The sequence below is a fragment of the Scyliorhinus canicula genome, chromosome 8, assembly GCF_902713615.1.
Source record: "Scyliorhinus canicula chromosome 8, sScyCan1.1, whole genome shotgun sequence".
In the NCBI taxonomy this organism is placed as follows: Eukaryota; Metazoa; Chordata; class Chondrichthyes; order Carcharhiniformes; family Scyliorhinidae; genus Scyliorhinus; species Scyliorhinus canicula.
Window position 1 is genome coordinate 32,150,350 of NC_052153.1, and position 17,896 is coordinate 32,168,245.

General features: G+C 50.5%; 1 protein-coding gene across 4 annotated transcripts in view; it reads right to left on the minus strand.

The window, feature by feature from the left end:
- Positions 1-17,896, minus strand: part of zdhhc21 (zinc finger DHHC-type palmitoyltransferase 21) — a 229,507-nt gene that overhangs the window by 53,126 nt on the left and 158,485 nt on the right. For 3 of the 4 annotated variants that reach the window (XR_005461553.1, XM_038804354.1, XM_038804353.1), the window contains exons 5-6: positions 11,908-12,046; positions 204-320 (exon numbers count right to left, since the gene is read on the minus strand). Coding sequence is in view for 3 of the 4 variants with exons in the window: in XM_038804354.1 (XP_038660282.1) it covers positions 204-320; positions 11,908-12,046 (256 nt within the window). In the remaining variant the exon portion in view is untranslated. The remainder of the gene's footprint in view (positions 1-203; positions 321-11,907; positions 12,047-17,896) is intronic. The other variant, XM_038804355.1, reaches the window with a different exon arrangement.

Below are 17,896 nucleotides of genomic sequence, written 5' to 3' on the forward strand. Positions count from 1 at the left end.
TCCTTTTTGTTTTTTTTATTTGACGTTTATGTTGTCATGAGGGCTGTTATTTGGGGTTTGGTGGAAAGATGGGATCGTTGTTAATAAGGGGTTTGACATTGTATTCGTTACCGTTTACTGTTTGTTGGATGTAAATTTTGAAGAAAATGTGATAAAGGAGAATAAAAAATATTTTTAAAAAATACAACAGGAGTCTTACTTACTGTTAGAACGTTTAGCAGCTGACCATAAAAGAGACCGAACATCCCTCCAAACATCACTATGCCCATCAAGGTAGATATCCTCAGCATGGCCAACTCGTGCCGAAACACAAATAGATCCTTTTGAAATGGAAGAGAATAATCTCAGTTTAACACTCGATATTAAGGACACGATTAGAAAGATGGTCATTTTAACACAATTCCATGGAAATTCTAGTTTCATTTGTTTACAATGTCGAATTGGGTTTTCAGAACAAAAACATGTTGGAAGTTTTTGGTTACTTGGTGTGGTGAATGTATTATGTCAATAATCCACCATTGTATTTGTATCTGTGTTGTTGCCCTTGTATTTGTATCTGTGCTGTGCTGTTGCCCTTGTGGGCTTCTCCTATAGGCCGTTGTTTGGCATTATCTATAGGGGAACATGTTGGGGCACGTATGGGCTCGGCCCATGGCTCCTCCCCTTGAAGGGAGGAAAAAGAGCAGTCGACCTGTCGGCGGTTCTCAGTATTGGATCAGTCGCAGGCACGCACTGTTCTAAGTTGATTAAAGCCACGGTTTACTTCTACTCTTGTCTCAAGTGAATTGATGGTCGCATCAATTTAATCAACTTAAACGCAATTACGGAATCGGCCCTCAAACCTGACCGACTGGAACTCGATCCGCAGGCCGCGGAGGCGAACTAAATTTTTTCGCACTGGCTCCGCTGCTTCAAGGCGTATCTCGCAGCCTTCTCTACACCTTTTATCAGGTCCGAGGTTCAGCGACCCTTGCAGGAGGGAGTCATCGAGGCCAGCAATAGCCCCTGGAGAGCTCAGGTGGTGGTTGTCAATACCGGGGAAAAGAACCGGATGGTTGGAGATTACAGCCAAACCATAAACCGGTACACGCAACTCGATGCGTACCCCCTTCCCCGGATTGCAGACATGGTTAATCAGATCGCGCATTACCGGGTGTTCTCCACAGTGGATCTGATGTCTGCATACCACCAGCTCCCAATCCGCCCTTGGACCGCCACTACACGGCTTTTGAGGCAGACGGCCGCCTTTTCCACTTCCTCCGGGTCCCCTTTGGCGTCACGGACGGGGTTTCGGTGTTCCAAAGAACAATGGACCGAATGGTGGACCAGTACGGGCTGCGGGCCACATTTCCGTACTTGGACAATGTCACCATCTGCGGCCATGATCAGCAGGACCACGACGCCAACCTCCACAGATTTTTCCAAACCTCCCAAACCCTAAACTTCACGTACAACAAGGAGAAATGCATTTTCCGCACAACCAGACTAGCCATCCTCGGCTATGTCATGGAAAACCGGGTTCTAGGACCTGACCCTGATCGTATGCGCCACCTCCTGCAACTTCCCCTCCCCCACTGCCCCAAGGCCCTGAAGAGGTGCCTCGGGTTCTTTTCATATTATGCCCAGCGGGTCCCCAACTATGCGGACAAAGCCCGCCCACTAATCAAGGCCACCATCTTCCCACTGGCAACTGAGGCCCGCCAGGCCTTCAGCTGCATCAAGGCTGACATCGCCAAAGCCGCGATGCGCGCGGTGGACAAGTCCATCCCCTACCAGGTGGAGAGCGATGCATCAGAGGTCGTTCTCGCCGCTACCCTCAAATCAAGCAGGCAGACCGGTAGCGTTTTTTTCGCGCACCCTTACCACCTCCAAAATTCGGCACTCCTCTGTCGAGAAGGAGGCCCAAGCCATCGTGGAAACCGTACAGCACTGGAGGCACTACCTCGCTGGTAGGAGGTTTACCCCCATCACCGACCAACGATCGGTAGCCTTCATGTTCGACAATATGCAGCGGGGCAAGATCAAGAATGATAAGATCTTGAGGTGGAGGATCTAACTCTCCACCTATAATTACAATCTAGTATATCGTCCTGGGAAGTTCAACGAGCCCCCAGATGCCCTGTCCCGCGGCACATGCACCAGCGCGCAAGATGACCGACTATGGGCTATCCAAGATAACCTCTGCCGGCCTATCCACTATATCAAGACCCGCAACCTGCCCTACTCCACCGAGGAGGTCAGAGCCATGACCAGGAACTGTCAGATCTGTGCGGAGTGTAAACCGCACTTCTATCGACCAGATAAAGGCATCCCGGCCCTTTGAGCGCCTCAGTATCGATTTCAAAGGGCCCCTCCCCTCCAATAACCGCAATACATATTTCCTCAATATTATTGATGAGTTCTCCCGCTTCCCCTTTGCAATCCCGTGCCCCGACATGACCACGTCCACCGTCATTAAAGCCCTACATAGTGTCTTCACCCTGTTTGGTTTCCCCAATTATGTCCACAGTGACCGGGGCTCGGAGTTCATGAGCAACGAATTGCGTCAGTACCTGCTCAGTAAGGGCATCGCCTCGAGCAGGACTACCAGTTATAACCCCAGGGGAAACTGGCAGGTGGAGAGGGAGAACGCAACAGTCTGGAAGACCGTCCTATTGACCCTGCAGTCCAGGAATCTCCCAGTTTCCCACTGGCAGGGGGTCACCCCCGCCGGACATCATTTTTTAACAGGGGGTGAATGTGGTGAATGTATTATGCCAATAATCCACCATTGTATTTGTATCTGTGCTGTTGCCCTTGTATTTGTATCTGTGCTATGTTGTTGCCCTTGTGAGCTTCTCCTATGGGCATCAGCCATAAAGGAACATGTATGGACTCCGCCCATGGCTCCTCCCCTTGAAGGGAGGTATAAAGAGCAGTTGACCTGTAGGCGGTTCTCAGTATTGGATTAGTCGCAGGCACGCACTGTTCTAAGTTGATTAAAGCCACAGTTTACTTCTACTCTTGACTCGAGTCAATTGATGGTCGCATCACTTAGCACAAAGAACATTAATGAGTTATGAAAATCTCATTCGTGACCATAACTAAAACCCAAAGAGCTTTGTGCAATTTCTCCACCTGATGAACTGTTTGATTTTACTTTTAGTAACAATATATCCTCAGAATCGCAGGGCAGAAGGAGACAATTTGGTCCATTGGGTCTGCTCTAACCCTCTGAAAGAGCACCTTACCTATGCCCACTTCCTCACCCCATCTGTGTAACCCCGACTAACCTACACATTTCTGAACACTAAGGGGCAGTTTAGCATGGCCAATCCACCGAACCTGGACATCTTTGGACACCAAGGGGCAGTTTATAGAACATAGAACATAGAACAGTACAGCACAGAACAGGCCCTTCGGCCCTCGATGTTGTGCCGAGCAATGATAACCCTACTCAAACCCACGTATCCACCCTATACCCGTAACCCAACAACCCCCCCCCCTTAACCTTACTTTTTAGGACACTACGGGCAATTTAGCATGGCCAATCCACCTAACCCGCACATCTTTGGAATGTGGGAGGAAACCGGAGCACCCGGAGGAAACCCACGCACACACGGGGAGGACGTGCAGGCTCCGGACAGACGGTGACCCAGCCGGGAACCGAACCTGGGACCCTGGAGCTGTGAAGCATTTATGCTAACCACCATGCTACCGTGCTGCCCCAATTTAGCATGGCCAATCCACCGAAACTGGACATCTTTGGACACTATGGGGCAATTTGGCGTGGCCATTTCATATAACCTGGCCAATCTACCTAACCTGCACATATTTCTTGATTTACGCTCTGCCTCCTTGTGGAGTTGCTGCTTTACATGTCGGTGGTGGGGGAAGTGAATGTTTAAGACGGTGCCAATCAAACAGTCTGCTTTGTTCTGTATGGTGTCGAGCTCAATGAGATTTGCTGGAGCTCCACTCATCCAGGCCCATGGAAGGTATTCCACAACACAATTGATGTGAGTCTTGTAGATGGTGGGTATGCTTTGGCTGAGTCCAGAGGTGAGTTATCTGTTGCAGAATTCTGTCATTGGATTCTAAGCTCCGGACACTGTGGCACATCGGGGAGGGGGAGTGGTACCTGGACACTGTGGGTGGGATTCTGTGATTCTGAGGCTGTTGACGCCATCGCGTTTCTCAACGGCGTCAACATGGCCTCAGGATCAGCAATTTTGGCCCCTACACGGGGCCAGCATGGCACTGGAGCAGTTCACGCCGCTCCAGCTGCTGATTCCGGCATCAAACGTGAGATCCGCGCATGTGCCGTGCAGTGGCTTCCTTCAACGGGCCGGCCCCGACACAACATGGTGCAGGATGACAGGGGCCAGAGCAGAAGAAAGGAGGCTGCCAGCCAGAGAGGCCGGCCCGCTGATAAGTGGGCCCCGATCTGTGAAGGTACTGTCCTGGGCACTGTACCATCTGCTCCTAGTGGTGACGGGTTTGCAGTCCGGGGTGAGGTTCGCAAACAGGGAAGGTGGATCGACCTTAAGGGTCGTGAGGCCACAGAAGGTGAGGGGGGTATGAGTCCGCCGAATTTTAAAGTCAGGCTTTGGAGATGGCATTGAAAATCCAGGATGAGCAACAGGGCAGCGCAGAGTTGGGGGAGGACGTAGAGTCGTAAGTTGCTGAACACTACACCCTGGACGGTGAGGGTCGCGATACAGTACCCTCGGAATTCCACAGAATGGGATCCGGAGGCCAGGGGGATTTTCTGGGTGATGGGGTGTACCGGGAGGGAGCAGTGCCCTTACCGTAGTGGGGTGGATTAAACTCTCTGTGCTCCCGGAGTCAAAGAGGCAGGTCGTCTCGTGCCCGTTGATCTTCACCCGTTGATCGCAGCGATCGCGAGGCCGAGACTGATCCAGGGTGATGGAGGCGAGCTGCGGAAGGTGCTGGGAGGTTCCGAGCTGGTCAACGGTGGCGGAGGTCGCGGTAGGCGGCAAACAGTCAGACGAGCAGAGGTCCTGAGGCGCAGCTCAAAATGGCGCCGAAGATGGCGGCGCCCATGGCGGGCGGTATCGAAGATGGTGGCGCCTCTGGGCCGCCCGTTGGGGGTGTAGAAATGCCGGGCTTGGAAACAGCGCCGACCGACCGGATCTGGCAAACAGAAACCAAGTGTCCTTTCTTCCCACACCTGTTGCAGGTCGCGCTCTGCGCTGGGCAGCGCTGCCTGGGGTGTTTGTTTTGACCGCAAATACAACACTTGGCACCCCCCCCCCCCCCCCCAGAGTTGGCTGGCTACTGCGTGACGCAGGCTTGTGGTGAACTTGAGTCAAAGAACAAAGAAAAGTGCAGCACAGGAACAGGCCCTTCGGCCCACCAAGCGTGTGATGACCATGCTGCCCGATTAAACTCCAGATGATGGGTCCATGCAGGCTTTCTCCACAGTAAGCTTGGGAATCGCAATCCTTGCTTTGCAGCCTGTACTCATACTTTTCCTGGTGAGACAGAGTCCCTGTTTCATCAGACTTTGCTCTCAGTTTGTGGCCTGCCTTCCAGTCCTGTTTTCAGGAATCCACCATCCACCGACTCATTGGAAAGAGAGAGGTGGCTGCATTTTTTTAAATGATCTTTTACCTCTGCTGCCAGAATCAATAGTGAAAATCAAATGGAACCTTGTGGCTCTGAAAAACATTCCAGCGGGATAATATCTGATCACTACCTGTTATTGGGCAGAGCACAGCCTTATGGTCTCATTTATTGACCACCAGCCAAATCAATCCAACTGAGTCCCAGTCAATCGCTGTCAGTGGTGTCAATCCACAATTTAAATCAGCACAGCCTTCTCCGTTTTTCCATTTGAATTGAAGCCACAGTCCAAGGCTTTCTTCCACTTGAATTGAAATGACAGGTTGCCCATAAATCATCCATGGATGAAAGATGTAATGGCAGTGTGGTGAATGTAACGTAGTAATTCACACTGTATTTACCAATACTATTGTAAGCGCAGTAGCGTTATCCGCCCACTAGGGGGAGTAGCTCTGGGAATGCTCAGGAGTTTGTACAGGGCTCCACCCTTGGCTCCACCTACGACTCCTCCCCCTTGACTGCTGTATAAATAACCATGTCCAGGGCCAGCCTGCAGTTCATCGAGAGTTCAACGGGTAACAGGCTGGCTCTGTAGTAAGTAGATTAAAACCACTGTTCATGTCTTAAAACACGTGTCTCATGAATTGATGGTTCCATCAATTTAATCTACTTAAGAACAGTCAGGATCGATCATGGAATCAGCCCTCAAGCCTGGACCTCGACCCACAGGATGCAGAGGCAAAAGAAATCTTCTCCCACTGGCTGCGGTGCTTTAAGGCCTACCTGGCAGAAGCGAGCACAGTCGAAACATCAGAGGAACAGAAATTAAGTCCACTGCACGCGAGGGTGAGCCACAGAATCTCTACGCAACTAAACTCGGCCGGTTAATATACTGCAGCGCTAGCGATACTAGATAAGATGTATGTAAGATGTAAGATGTAACGCCCATTAACGAAGTTTACGCACGCCATGTGTTCACGACTCGCCGCCAGGGGCCTACAGAATCACTCGCCGAATTTTTAAGAGAGCTCAATAATCTATCTAATGACTGTAACTATCAAGCGGTTACCGCGGCTGAACATAGAGAACTTGCTGTACGCGATGTTTTTGTAGTGGGCCTCAGGTCTAATTATGTGCGCCAACGCCTGCTGGAAAAGGGGGCCCAAGACTTAGAAACAACTGCGGAAATTGCTACCACGATGGAGGTCTCCTTCCACAGCCTCACCTCGTTACCCGCGGACCCCGTGACCCAATCATGGGCCCCCGACCAGCGACTCCCCCAGGCCTGTGCCACACGGCCGCCCAGCCACTAGGCTGCTCCAGCCTGCCATTTCTGCGGCCAGAATCAGCACCCGCGGCAGCACTGCACGGCCCGCAACGCAACCTGCAGCAGCTGCGGGCAGAAAGGCCACTACGCAAGAGTGTTCCTCGCAAAAAGGGCCCCAGCTTCCAACTCCCCAGCGGCACGAAGTAATCGCTTCCCTCACCCGCAGGGCCCGAAACGCTGCGGCCTATGCCCCGACCCCACCCCCTCCCGCCATGTGCGATCCATGGGGGCCGTCATCTTGGCAAACCTCCACCACGCGGCCCAGCCACGTGCGACTCATGGGGGCTGCAATCTTGGATGCCATCTTCCTCGCCACAGCCACGTGCGATCCACGGGCCCGACCTGCATCTCCACGCTCGGACAACTCATCGGAAGAGTACGACCTCCCCGGGCACTCGTCAAGTGGCCCGCAACTCGGCGCAGTCACCCTGGATCAATCACACCCGAAGCATTTGCGAAATTCGATGGCAGAGGTCCAAATCAACGGGTACAACACGCCATGCCTTTTTGACTCCGGGAGCACTGAGAGCTTCATACACCCAGACCTGGTAAGACGCTGTTCGCTCCCCATTTTCCCCGTGCGGCAAACTATCTTGCACGCTTCAGGCTCCCATTCTGTACAGATCCAGGGGCGCACCGCCGCCACACTCACAATCCGAGGCGCTAGCTACTCAAAATTTCAGCTCTACGTTTTGCCCGACCTCTGCACACCACTCTTATTAGGCCTAGATTTTCAATGTAACCTTAAGAGCCTCACCCTCAGCTTCGGCGGGCCCCTGCCCCCACTCACTATCTGCAGCCTTGCTATGCTGCGAATCCCTCCCCTCCTCTCTTCGCAAATCTCACAAAGGACTGTAAACCCGTAGCCACTCGTAGCAGGCGATACAGCCTGCAGGATAGGGTATTTATCAGATCAGAGGTCCGAAGGCTTCTCAGTGAGGGGATTATAGAGGCCAGCAATAGTCCCTGGAGAGCTCAGGTGGTGGTCATTAAGACCGGGGAAAGATTCCGCATGGTTGTCGACTATAGTCAGACCATAAATAGATTTCCACTCCTCGACGCGTATCCCCTCCCCAGGATTGCAGACATAGTAAATCAGATCGCACAGTATCGGCTCTTTTCCACGGTGGATCTGAAGTTTGCATACCACCAGCTCCCAATCCGCCCGGAGGACCGCCACTACACAGCATTCGAGGCCGATGGCCACCTCTTCCATTTCCTCCGGGTCCCCTTCGGCGTCACGAATGGGGTTTCGGTGTTCCAACGAGCAATGGACCGAATGGTGGACCAGTACGGGCTGCGGGCCACGTTTCCGTACTTGGACAATGTCACCATCTGCGGCTATGACCAGCAGGACCACGATGCCAACCTCCACCGTTTTTTCCAGACGGCACAGAAATTAAACATCACCTACAACAAAGAGAAATGCATTTTCCGCACAAACAGACTGGCCATTCTCAGCTACGTCGTGGAAAACAGAGTCCTGGGCCCAGACCCGGACCGTATGCGGACCGGACTCTTAGAACTCCCCCTCCCCCATTGCCCCAAGGCCCTCAAACGGTGCTTGGGCTTCTTCTCCTACTACGCCCAGTGGGTCCCTCAATATGCGGACAAAGCCCGCCCACTCTTTAAGGCCACACGATTTCCCCTGTCAGCTGAGGCACGCCAGGCCTTCAAACTGCACCAAGGAGGACATCGCCAAAGCGGCCATGCGGGCAGTGGATGAATCCACTGCATTCCAGGTTGAGAGCGACACCTCAGAGGTAGCTTTAATAGCCAGACTAAATCAGGCAGGGAGACCAGTCGCATTTTTCTCCCGTACCCTCTCCGCTTCAGAACTCCGACACTCCTCAGTCGAGAAAGTAGCAGAAGCCATTGTGGAGGCTATTCATTACTGGAGGCACTACCTCGCAGGTAGGAGGTTCACCCTCATCACCGACCAAAGATCGGTTGCCTTTATGTTTGATAACTCGCAAAGGGGCAAAATAAAAAATGATAAAATTCTTCGGTGAGGATCGAACTCTCCACCTACAGCTATGATATTAAGTATCGACCCGGGAAGCTCAATGAGCCTCCGGATGCCCTATCCCGCGGGACATGCGCCAGCGCGCAGATTGACAGACTGAAAGTCATCCACAACGACCTCTGCCACCCGGGGGTCACCCGGCTCGCCCACTACATCAGAGCCCAAAACCTTCCTTTCTCCAACGAGGAGGTAAAAGCGGTCACCAGGGACTGCCCGATCTGTGCGGAGTGCAAACCGCACTTCTATAGACCAGACAGGGCCCACTTGGTCAAGGCTTCTAGGCACTTTGAACGCCTCGCGGTTGATTTCAAAGGGCCACTCCCCTCAACTAACAGGAACGTCTACTTTCTAAGCGTCGTAGATGAGTTCTTCCGCTTCCCATTTGCTATCCCGTGCCTCGACATGACCTCCCACACAGTCATTAGGGCCCTGCATAGCATCTTCACCCTGTTTGGTTTCCCCAGCTACGTGCACAGCGACCGGGGTTCGTCCTTCATGAGCGACGAGCTGCGTCAGTACCTGCTCGACATGGGCATTGCCTCGAGCAGGACTACCAGCTACAACCCCAGGGGGAACGGGCAGGTGGAGAGGGAGAACGCAACGGTCTGAAAGACCGTCCTACTGACCCTCCGGTCTAGAAAGCTCCAAGTCTCCCAGACCGCTCCACGCTATTACGTCCCTCTTATGTACAGCGACCAATCAGACCCGTCACGAGAGGCTCTTCATTTTTTACAGTGGGAACTATCATGGGGGTCTCACTTCCGGCATAGCTGAGGACACTGGGCCCAGTACTCCTGAGGAAACACGTCAGGGCACACAAAACCGACCCCCTTGTTGAGAAGGTGCGCCTGCTCCACTCCAACCCCCAGTACGCCTTCGTCGAGTTCCCTGACGGCCGCCAGGACACAGAAACCCTCCGGGATCTGGCACCCGCTGGATCCAGCGCCCCCTCTACCCCCACAGAAGGACCCCTCACCCTACACCCCATGCTGCCGCCCCCTCGCGCCCCCGAGGCCACGAGCTCACTCCACCAGTTCCGTGCACCCGCACCGGCCAGCCCCCAGCACCCCCTGTCCCCGGTCAAACCAGAAGAGTATGAAGCTTGGACACAACCCTCCCTGGAGTCCGCCATCATACCCCAGCACACAACACCCATCCAGCCACCGCAAGAGGCTGCAACCCCGGTGCTCCGCAGATCACAGCCGACAGTTCGACCACCGGACAGACTTACTTTGTAGACCACCACCCCCGCCGGACTTGATTTTTTTTGCAGGGGGTGAATGTGGTGAATGTAACGTAGTAATTCACACTGTATTTACCAATACTATTGTAAGCGCAGTAGCGTTATCCGACCACTAGGGGGAGTAGCTCTGGGAATGCTCAGGAGTTTGTACAGGGCTCCACCCTTGGCTCCGCCCACAACTCCTCCCCTTGACTGCTGTATAAATAACCGTGTCCAGAGCCAGCCTGCAGTTCATCGAGAGTTCAACGGGTAACAGGCTGGCTCTGTAGTAAGTAGATTAAAACCACTGTTCATATCTTAAAACACGTGTCTCGTGAATTGATGGTTCCATCAGGCAGAAATAAAAGAAAGTGGAAAACAGGGGACAAGACAGGGAATAAACAAGAAGGGACAGGAAGGACCCTTACAAGATGTATATATTTTCTGTAAATTGTAAAAAGAAATTTTGAATCGTATGGAGTGCATCTTTTTTAGAAATTCATTAACAGGTTGTTGACATCGCTGGCCGGGCCAGCATTTATTGACCATCCCCAACTGCCCTCCATTTCAGTGGGCATTTGAGAGTTAACCACATTGCTGTAGATCTGGAGTAATTTGTCGGTCAGACCAGGTTAGGATGGCAGATGTTCTTCCCTGAAGGACATTAATGAACCAGATGGGTTTTATGACAACTGACAATGGTTTCATGGTCACCATTCGACTTTTAATTCCAGAATTTTTAAAAATATAAATGTAGAGTACCCAATTCATTTTATCCAATTAAGGGGCAATTTAGCGTGGCCAATCCACCTACCCTGCACAGCTTTGGATTACATAGAACATAGAACAGTACAGCACAGAACAGGCCCTTCGGCCCTCGATGTTGTGCCGAACAATGATCACCCTACTCAAACCCACGTATCCACCCTATACCCGTAACCCAACAACCCCCCCCCCCTTAACCTTACTTTTTAGGACACTACGGGCAATTTAGCATGGCCAATCCACTTAACCCGCACATCTTTGGATTGTGGGAGGAAACCGGAGCACCCGGAGGAAACCCACGCACAGACGGGGAGGACGTGCAGACTCCACACAGACAGTGACCCAGCCGGGAATCGAACCTGGGACCTGGTCGAAACCCACACAAACACAGGGAGAATGTGCAAACTCCACACAGAAGTGACCCAGAGCAGGGATCGAATCTGGGACATCGACCAATGATAACCACTGTGCCACCATGCTGCCCAGTTAATTCAGTTTTTACTGAATTCAAACTTCACCATTTGCCAAAATGCAATTTGAACACAAGTCCCCAGATCTTGCCCTGGGTCACTGGATTACTAATCCAGCGACAATACAACCACGCCACTGTTTCTCTCTTTAATAGGGACATCCTGTCCATTAAATCCTTGAAATCTATTGTGAGGCTATTTTCTAAAGCAAGGCAACTGCAAGATATGCCTTTTTAAGGGGAGATAAAAATCACAGGGAGGCCAGGTATCCTGAGAGCTGGTTGCCAATGCACCCTGTTGACCAATTTTGGTATGTCAAATAATTAGTTAATATAGAAACCACAAATCAAATAAATTATTCATAAAAGTATCCAGAATGGAATTGTTGCATGGTCTGGCTTCCTGTACAACGGTTCAAACAATACAACTTATTGCATTTCAATAACTGCTTCTGAGGCAAAACAGACATTTTTTAAATTTAACATCGCCATAAAATTATCAAGAGGAAACACTGAACCAGTTTTCTTACCTCATTTACTTTTGTTAGAGGCTGGAGGTAGTAGTATTGGCAGAAATTGAAGACTAATGTAAGGAAACTCAAGAACTCTGTGTAGAAACAGAGCAGGAGGAAGAGCCAGTGATTGTCCTCTCCGACGCAATTATTTATCCTGTGAAGAAATGTTTGTGCATGTACGTTTCAGGGAGGAGAGGAAGTTGCACATTCACAATAACACAAATCAGCCCCGCAAATTCAAAAATGTTAATTTGAACTAAAATCAGACGGCAATTTGATTGGTACAGCTCCTGAACAATTAATTCTTAAATTCCTTACCATTAATGCTTCTACCCTGGTCACCATCTCTATTTGGTGACCTACAATATGTATTTGCAAAAGCAGGAACCAAATATAGTGCAAATAGTGGCACAGTGCAGTATACTTACAGTTAATATTACTCATGTGGCATCAGTGTGAAAGTTTTACCCTAAAGTGGCTCAAAGCACTCATTTTATATGGCACATGCAGATCAGATTTCAGCTGATCCCAATCATTCTAAGCACCATTCAAAGGCAAGGTATGAAAATCAATTCTTTGCAGCTGCAGGTAATGTGCAGAAGTTGTGGTTTACGCTTCACCAAATTTGCACCTCAATATGCCAAAATCTTCATGCACAAGTTTGAACAAGACCTCCTCACCACACAGGACCTGCAACCGACGTAATACACCAGATACAGCGATGACATTTTTGTCCTTTGGACCCACCGCGAAGAATCACTGAAACGACTACACGATAAGATCAATAAATTCCATCCCACCATCAGACTCACCATGGACTATACTGCAAATTCTGTTGCATTCTTGGACACACTCATCTCCATCAAGGACGGTCACCTTAGCACTTTGCTTTACCGCAAGCCCACAGACAACCTCACGATGCTCCACTTCTCCAGCTTTCACCCGAAACACATTAAAGAAGCCATCCCCTATGGACAAGCCCTCCGTATACACAGGATCTGCTCAGACGAGGAGGAGCGTAACAGACACCTACAGATGCTGAAAGATGCTCTCGTACGAACGGGATATGGCGCTCAACTCATCGATCGACAGTTCCAACGCGCCACAGCAAAAAAACGCACCAACCTCCTCAGAAGACAAACACGGGACACCACTGACAGAGTACCCTTCGTCTTTCAGTACTTTCCTGGGGCGGAGAAATTACGACATATTCTTCGCAGCCTTCAACACATCATCAATGAAGATGAACATCTTGCCAAGGTCATCCCCACACCCCCACTACTGGCCTTCAAACAACCGCGCAACCTCAAACAAACCATTGTTTGCAGTCTTCAGAACAGCGACCACGACACCACACAACCCTGCCAGGGCAATCTCTGCCAGACATGCCAGATCATCGACTTGGATACCACCATTACACATGGTAATACCACCCACCAGGTACGTGGCACATACTCGTGCGACTCGACCAATGTAGTCTATCTCTTACGCTGCAGGAAAGGATGTCCCGAAGCGTGGTACATTGGCGAGACCATGCAGACACTGCGACAACGAATGAATGGGCATCGTGCGACAATCACCAGGCAGGAATGTTCCCTTCCAGTCGGAGAACACTTCAGCAGTCAAGGGCATTCAGCCTCTGATCTCCGGGTAAGCGTCCTCCAAGGCGGTCTTCAGGACACGCGACAACGCAGAATTGCCGAGCAAAAACTTACAGCTAAGTTCTGCACACATGAGTGTGGCCTCAACCGGGATCTTGGATTCATGTCGTATTACATCCACCCCCCACCATTTGGCTTGGACTTGCAAAATCCTACCAACTGTTCTGGCTTGAGACAATTCACATCTCTTTAACCTGTGATTATCCCTCTCCCTGGATCTGTAATGATTTGATTACCTGCAAATGCCAAGCATTGTCCAGCATCTCTGACTTTGTCTATATAAATGTTTCTGGAACATACCTCTCTATTCACCTGAGGAAGGAGCTGCGCTCCGAAAGCTCATGTTTGAAACAAACCTGTTGGACTTTAACCTGGTGTTGTAAGACTTCTTACTGTGCTCACCCCAGTCCAACGCCGGCATCTCCACTTCTATGTGACAGCCAGTTACTTATCCAATTGGCCATCAGTTAACATCTCTGAAAGACAACATCACCCGCAGCGAAGCATCCCGACTGTACTGCACTGAAGTGTGATGTTCAAGGCTGTGGAGTGAAGCGTAAACTTCCCTCTGTCCCACACCTCCTTACTTTCTTCATGAGCCGACCATGGGGAACCTTAACGCCTTACTAAAATCCATGTATACGACATCAACTGCTCTACCTTCATCTACACACTTAGTTACCTCCTCAAAGAATTCAATCAAATTTGTGAGGCAAGACTTATCCTTCTCGAATCCATGTTGACTATCCCGGATTAAGCTGCATCTTTCCAAATGGTTAGAAATCCATCCTTCAGGACCTTTTCCATTAACTTACCGACCACCGAAGTAAGACTAACTGGCCTATAATTACCAGGGTAATTCCTATTCCCTTTCTTGAACAGAGGAACAACATTCGCCACTCTCCAGCCCTCTGGCACTATCCCTGTGGACAGTGAGGACCCAAAGATCAAAGCCAAAGGTTCTGCAATCTCATCCCTTGCCTCCCAAAGAATCCTTGGATTTATCACATCTGGCCCTGGGGACTTGGCGACCCTCAGGTTTTTCAAAATTGCTGATACAGCCTTCCTCAGAACATCTACCTCCTCCAGCCTACCCGCCTGTACTACTACTACTCTCATCCTCAAACACATGGCCCCTCTCCTTGGTGAACACTGAAGAAAAGTATTCATTCAACGCCTCTCCTATTTCTTTTGACTCCATGCACAAGTTCCCACTACTGTCCTTGACCGGCCCTACCCTCACACTGGTCATTCTTTTATTTCTCACATAAGAGTAAAAAGCCTTGGGGTTTTCCTTGATCCGACCCGCCAAGGACTTCTCATGCCCCCTTCTAGCTCTCCAAAGCCCTTAACCTCTTGTGGCATTCCACAAAAGCCAGTCAAGAGTGAATGCAGTCTTTATGTGATGTGGAGATGCCGGCGTTGGACTGGGGTGAGCACAGTAAGAAGTCTTACAACACCAGGTTAAAGTCCAACAGGTTTGTTTCAAACACGAGCTTTCGAAGCGCAGCTCCTTCCTCAGGTGAAGGTTCCTTCATTCACCTGAGGAAGGAGCTGCGCTCCGAAAGCTCGTGTTTGAATCAAACCTATTGGACTTTAACCTGGTGTTGTAAGACTTCTTACTGTCTTTATGTGAAGCATAGTTAGAAGGTGGTGGATAACTAGATCAGAGTACACATACATGAACTGTTTAATAAGATATCAATCAATCTATCATGTCACAGAACAAGGGAATGGCGAAGCAGCGTTTGGGGAATGTGGGGCTGTTGGACATGTGAACAAAATTCAGCTGCTATTTTGATGTTGTTACATTGCAGTTACACTCTCCAGCCATAGTTATCAATTAACCTGGAGCAACATGATTTATTGCAATCAATTTCTTCTAACATGGGATTGTTCCAGATTAGCACTCTTCAATAGCATACTACTATTTTCCATGTTGTAACACCGCGAACGTATAATACATTAAAAATATCCTCAATGTCTACAAAATGTTTTACTAACTCATGTCATGTTTTTGTCAAAATTTCACATCTTTCTCCATTATAATTTTTTTTTTAAAGCATTTATTTATTCACAGGATGTGAATGACACTATGGAAGGCCACACTTACAGCTCGTCTCCAACTGCCAATGACAGTTATTTGACGTGCTAAGCCACTTCAGGGCATTAAGAATGGAGAGGTCTAGACTCACCTCCTCAACTCCCATCAAAATAGTCACCTGGAATGTCAGGGGACTTAACAGCCCAGTGAAAAGATCCAGAGTCTTTGCCCACCTGAAAAGTATGAAAGCCAATAGTCTTTCTCCAAGAAATGCACCTGAGGGAGAAGGACCGACTGCGGGTAAGAAACGGCTGGGTGGGCAGATGTAACATTCATGTTAAGGAACGAGAGGAGTAGCCATGCTGCTTAGTAAGAGGCTGGCATTCAACGTGGCAAAGACAGATACAGACCCAGGGGGACAGTACGTCATGGTCAGCGGTGTCCTGGACGGAACACCGGTGGTCCTGATGAAGTGAATACGCCCAACTGTGACGACACTGAATTTGTAAAGAAGACCATGGCGGAAATCCCCGACATAGATACCCACCAACTAATCATGGAGGGAGGACTTTAACTATGTGCAGGACCCACTGACGGACAGGTCAAACCCCCAAACGGGGAAAACAGAAAGCAACGGAAGAGAACTAGGGACATTAATGGGCAGTGGACCCATTGAGGTTCATGCATCCGGGTGAGAAGGATAGAAGATAGAACATAGAACAGTACAGCACAGAACAGGCCCTTCAGCCCTCGATGTTGTGCCGAGCAATGATCACCCTACTCAAACCCATGTATCCACCCTTTACCCGTAACCCAGCTTAACCTTACTTTTTTAGGACACTACGGGCAATTTAGCATGGCCAATCCACCTAACCCGCACATCTTTGGACTGTGGGAGGAAACCGGAGCACCCGGAGGAAACCCACGCATACACGGGGAGGACGTGCAGATGTCTAATTTTTTTCACATGAAGACCGGGGGCTGGATTCTTTGGTCGCCAACACCAAAATCGCATTCAACGATCAGCCAGAGAATCACAGTTCGCGATAAAATTGGGGGCGGTGCCACGTATTGACGGCCTCAGGACATTTCCTGAGGCCCGCCCCTCCGCCGCCAAACAGCCGAGTTCCAGACGGCTTCGGTCGCGCTTGGTCTCATCCGTCGGGAACACGGCATGGCAACTACGGACTCAATCCAGCGCTGCCACAGTCACGGAAGTGCCGATCCGTGGGTGGGAGGGGACATTATTTGGGGCTTGGGGCACTGTGGGGTATGATCCGGGGTGCACAAGTCGGCAAGAGCGGGGGGGTCTATTTCGCAGGCCGGGTCCGCGAGCAGCCTCTGCCATGTAGCACGGCGCGGCCGCTGCAGGCCGCCGCCGTGCACGTGTGCATCCATGGACCATGCAGTTCTCCGGGCCATGCAGTTCTCCTGCTCTCAGTTGGCAGCATGCTAGCCCCCAGTAAAATGGGGAATCGATGGCCGTTTTACGCCATTTCTTCTGGTGTAAAACGCCATCATTCCCACACCAGCATGGAGACGTAATAATAATAATAATCTTTTATTGTCACAAGTATGAAGTTACTGTGAAAAGCCCCTCGTCGCCACATTCCGGCGCCAGTTCGGGTAACTGGTATGGGAATTGAACCCAAGCTGCTGGCCTTGTTCTGCATCACAAACCAGCTGTCTAGCCCATGGATCTGATTCCGAGAACCCAGCCCAGGGTCTATAGCCGTATCAACATCTTTGTATTGGTGTTTCCAGGGATAGTAAGAGCGGAATACTCTGTGATTGTAATCTCCAACCATGCTTCATATTCCATGGATATGACATTGGAGACGGGCTGCCCAACACCCCCCATGGAGTTTGGACATGGCCCTCCTGGCCAACAAGGTCTTCTGCCAGAACATATCACAGGCTATAGATGAGTATACAACTAACAACTGGAACGGGGAGGTCTCACACTGCAAGCTCTGGGAAGCGCTGAAGACTGTGATCAGAGGAGAAATGATCTCCTACAAGGCTAGGGACAAGGAAGAGAGAGTGGCTTGGCAACAACAGATCGACTCCATTTTGGAGGCTAACAGACGATACCCCGAGGGCCCGACCATCGAGCCTCTGGCGGAGAGTAAAAAGCTACAAATGGACTTTAACCTGCTATCCACTAGGAAAGCAGAGTACCAACTCCACCCGACATGGGGGACCTTCTACGAACACGAAGACAAAGCTGAGCCACCTGTGGCCGAACCGAAAAAGGTCAAAAAGTGATCAAGGTCCTCTTGCAAGGGCTGTACACCTC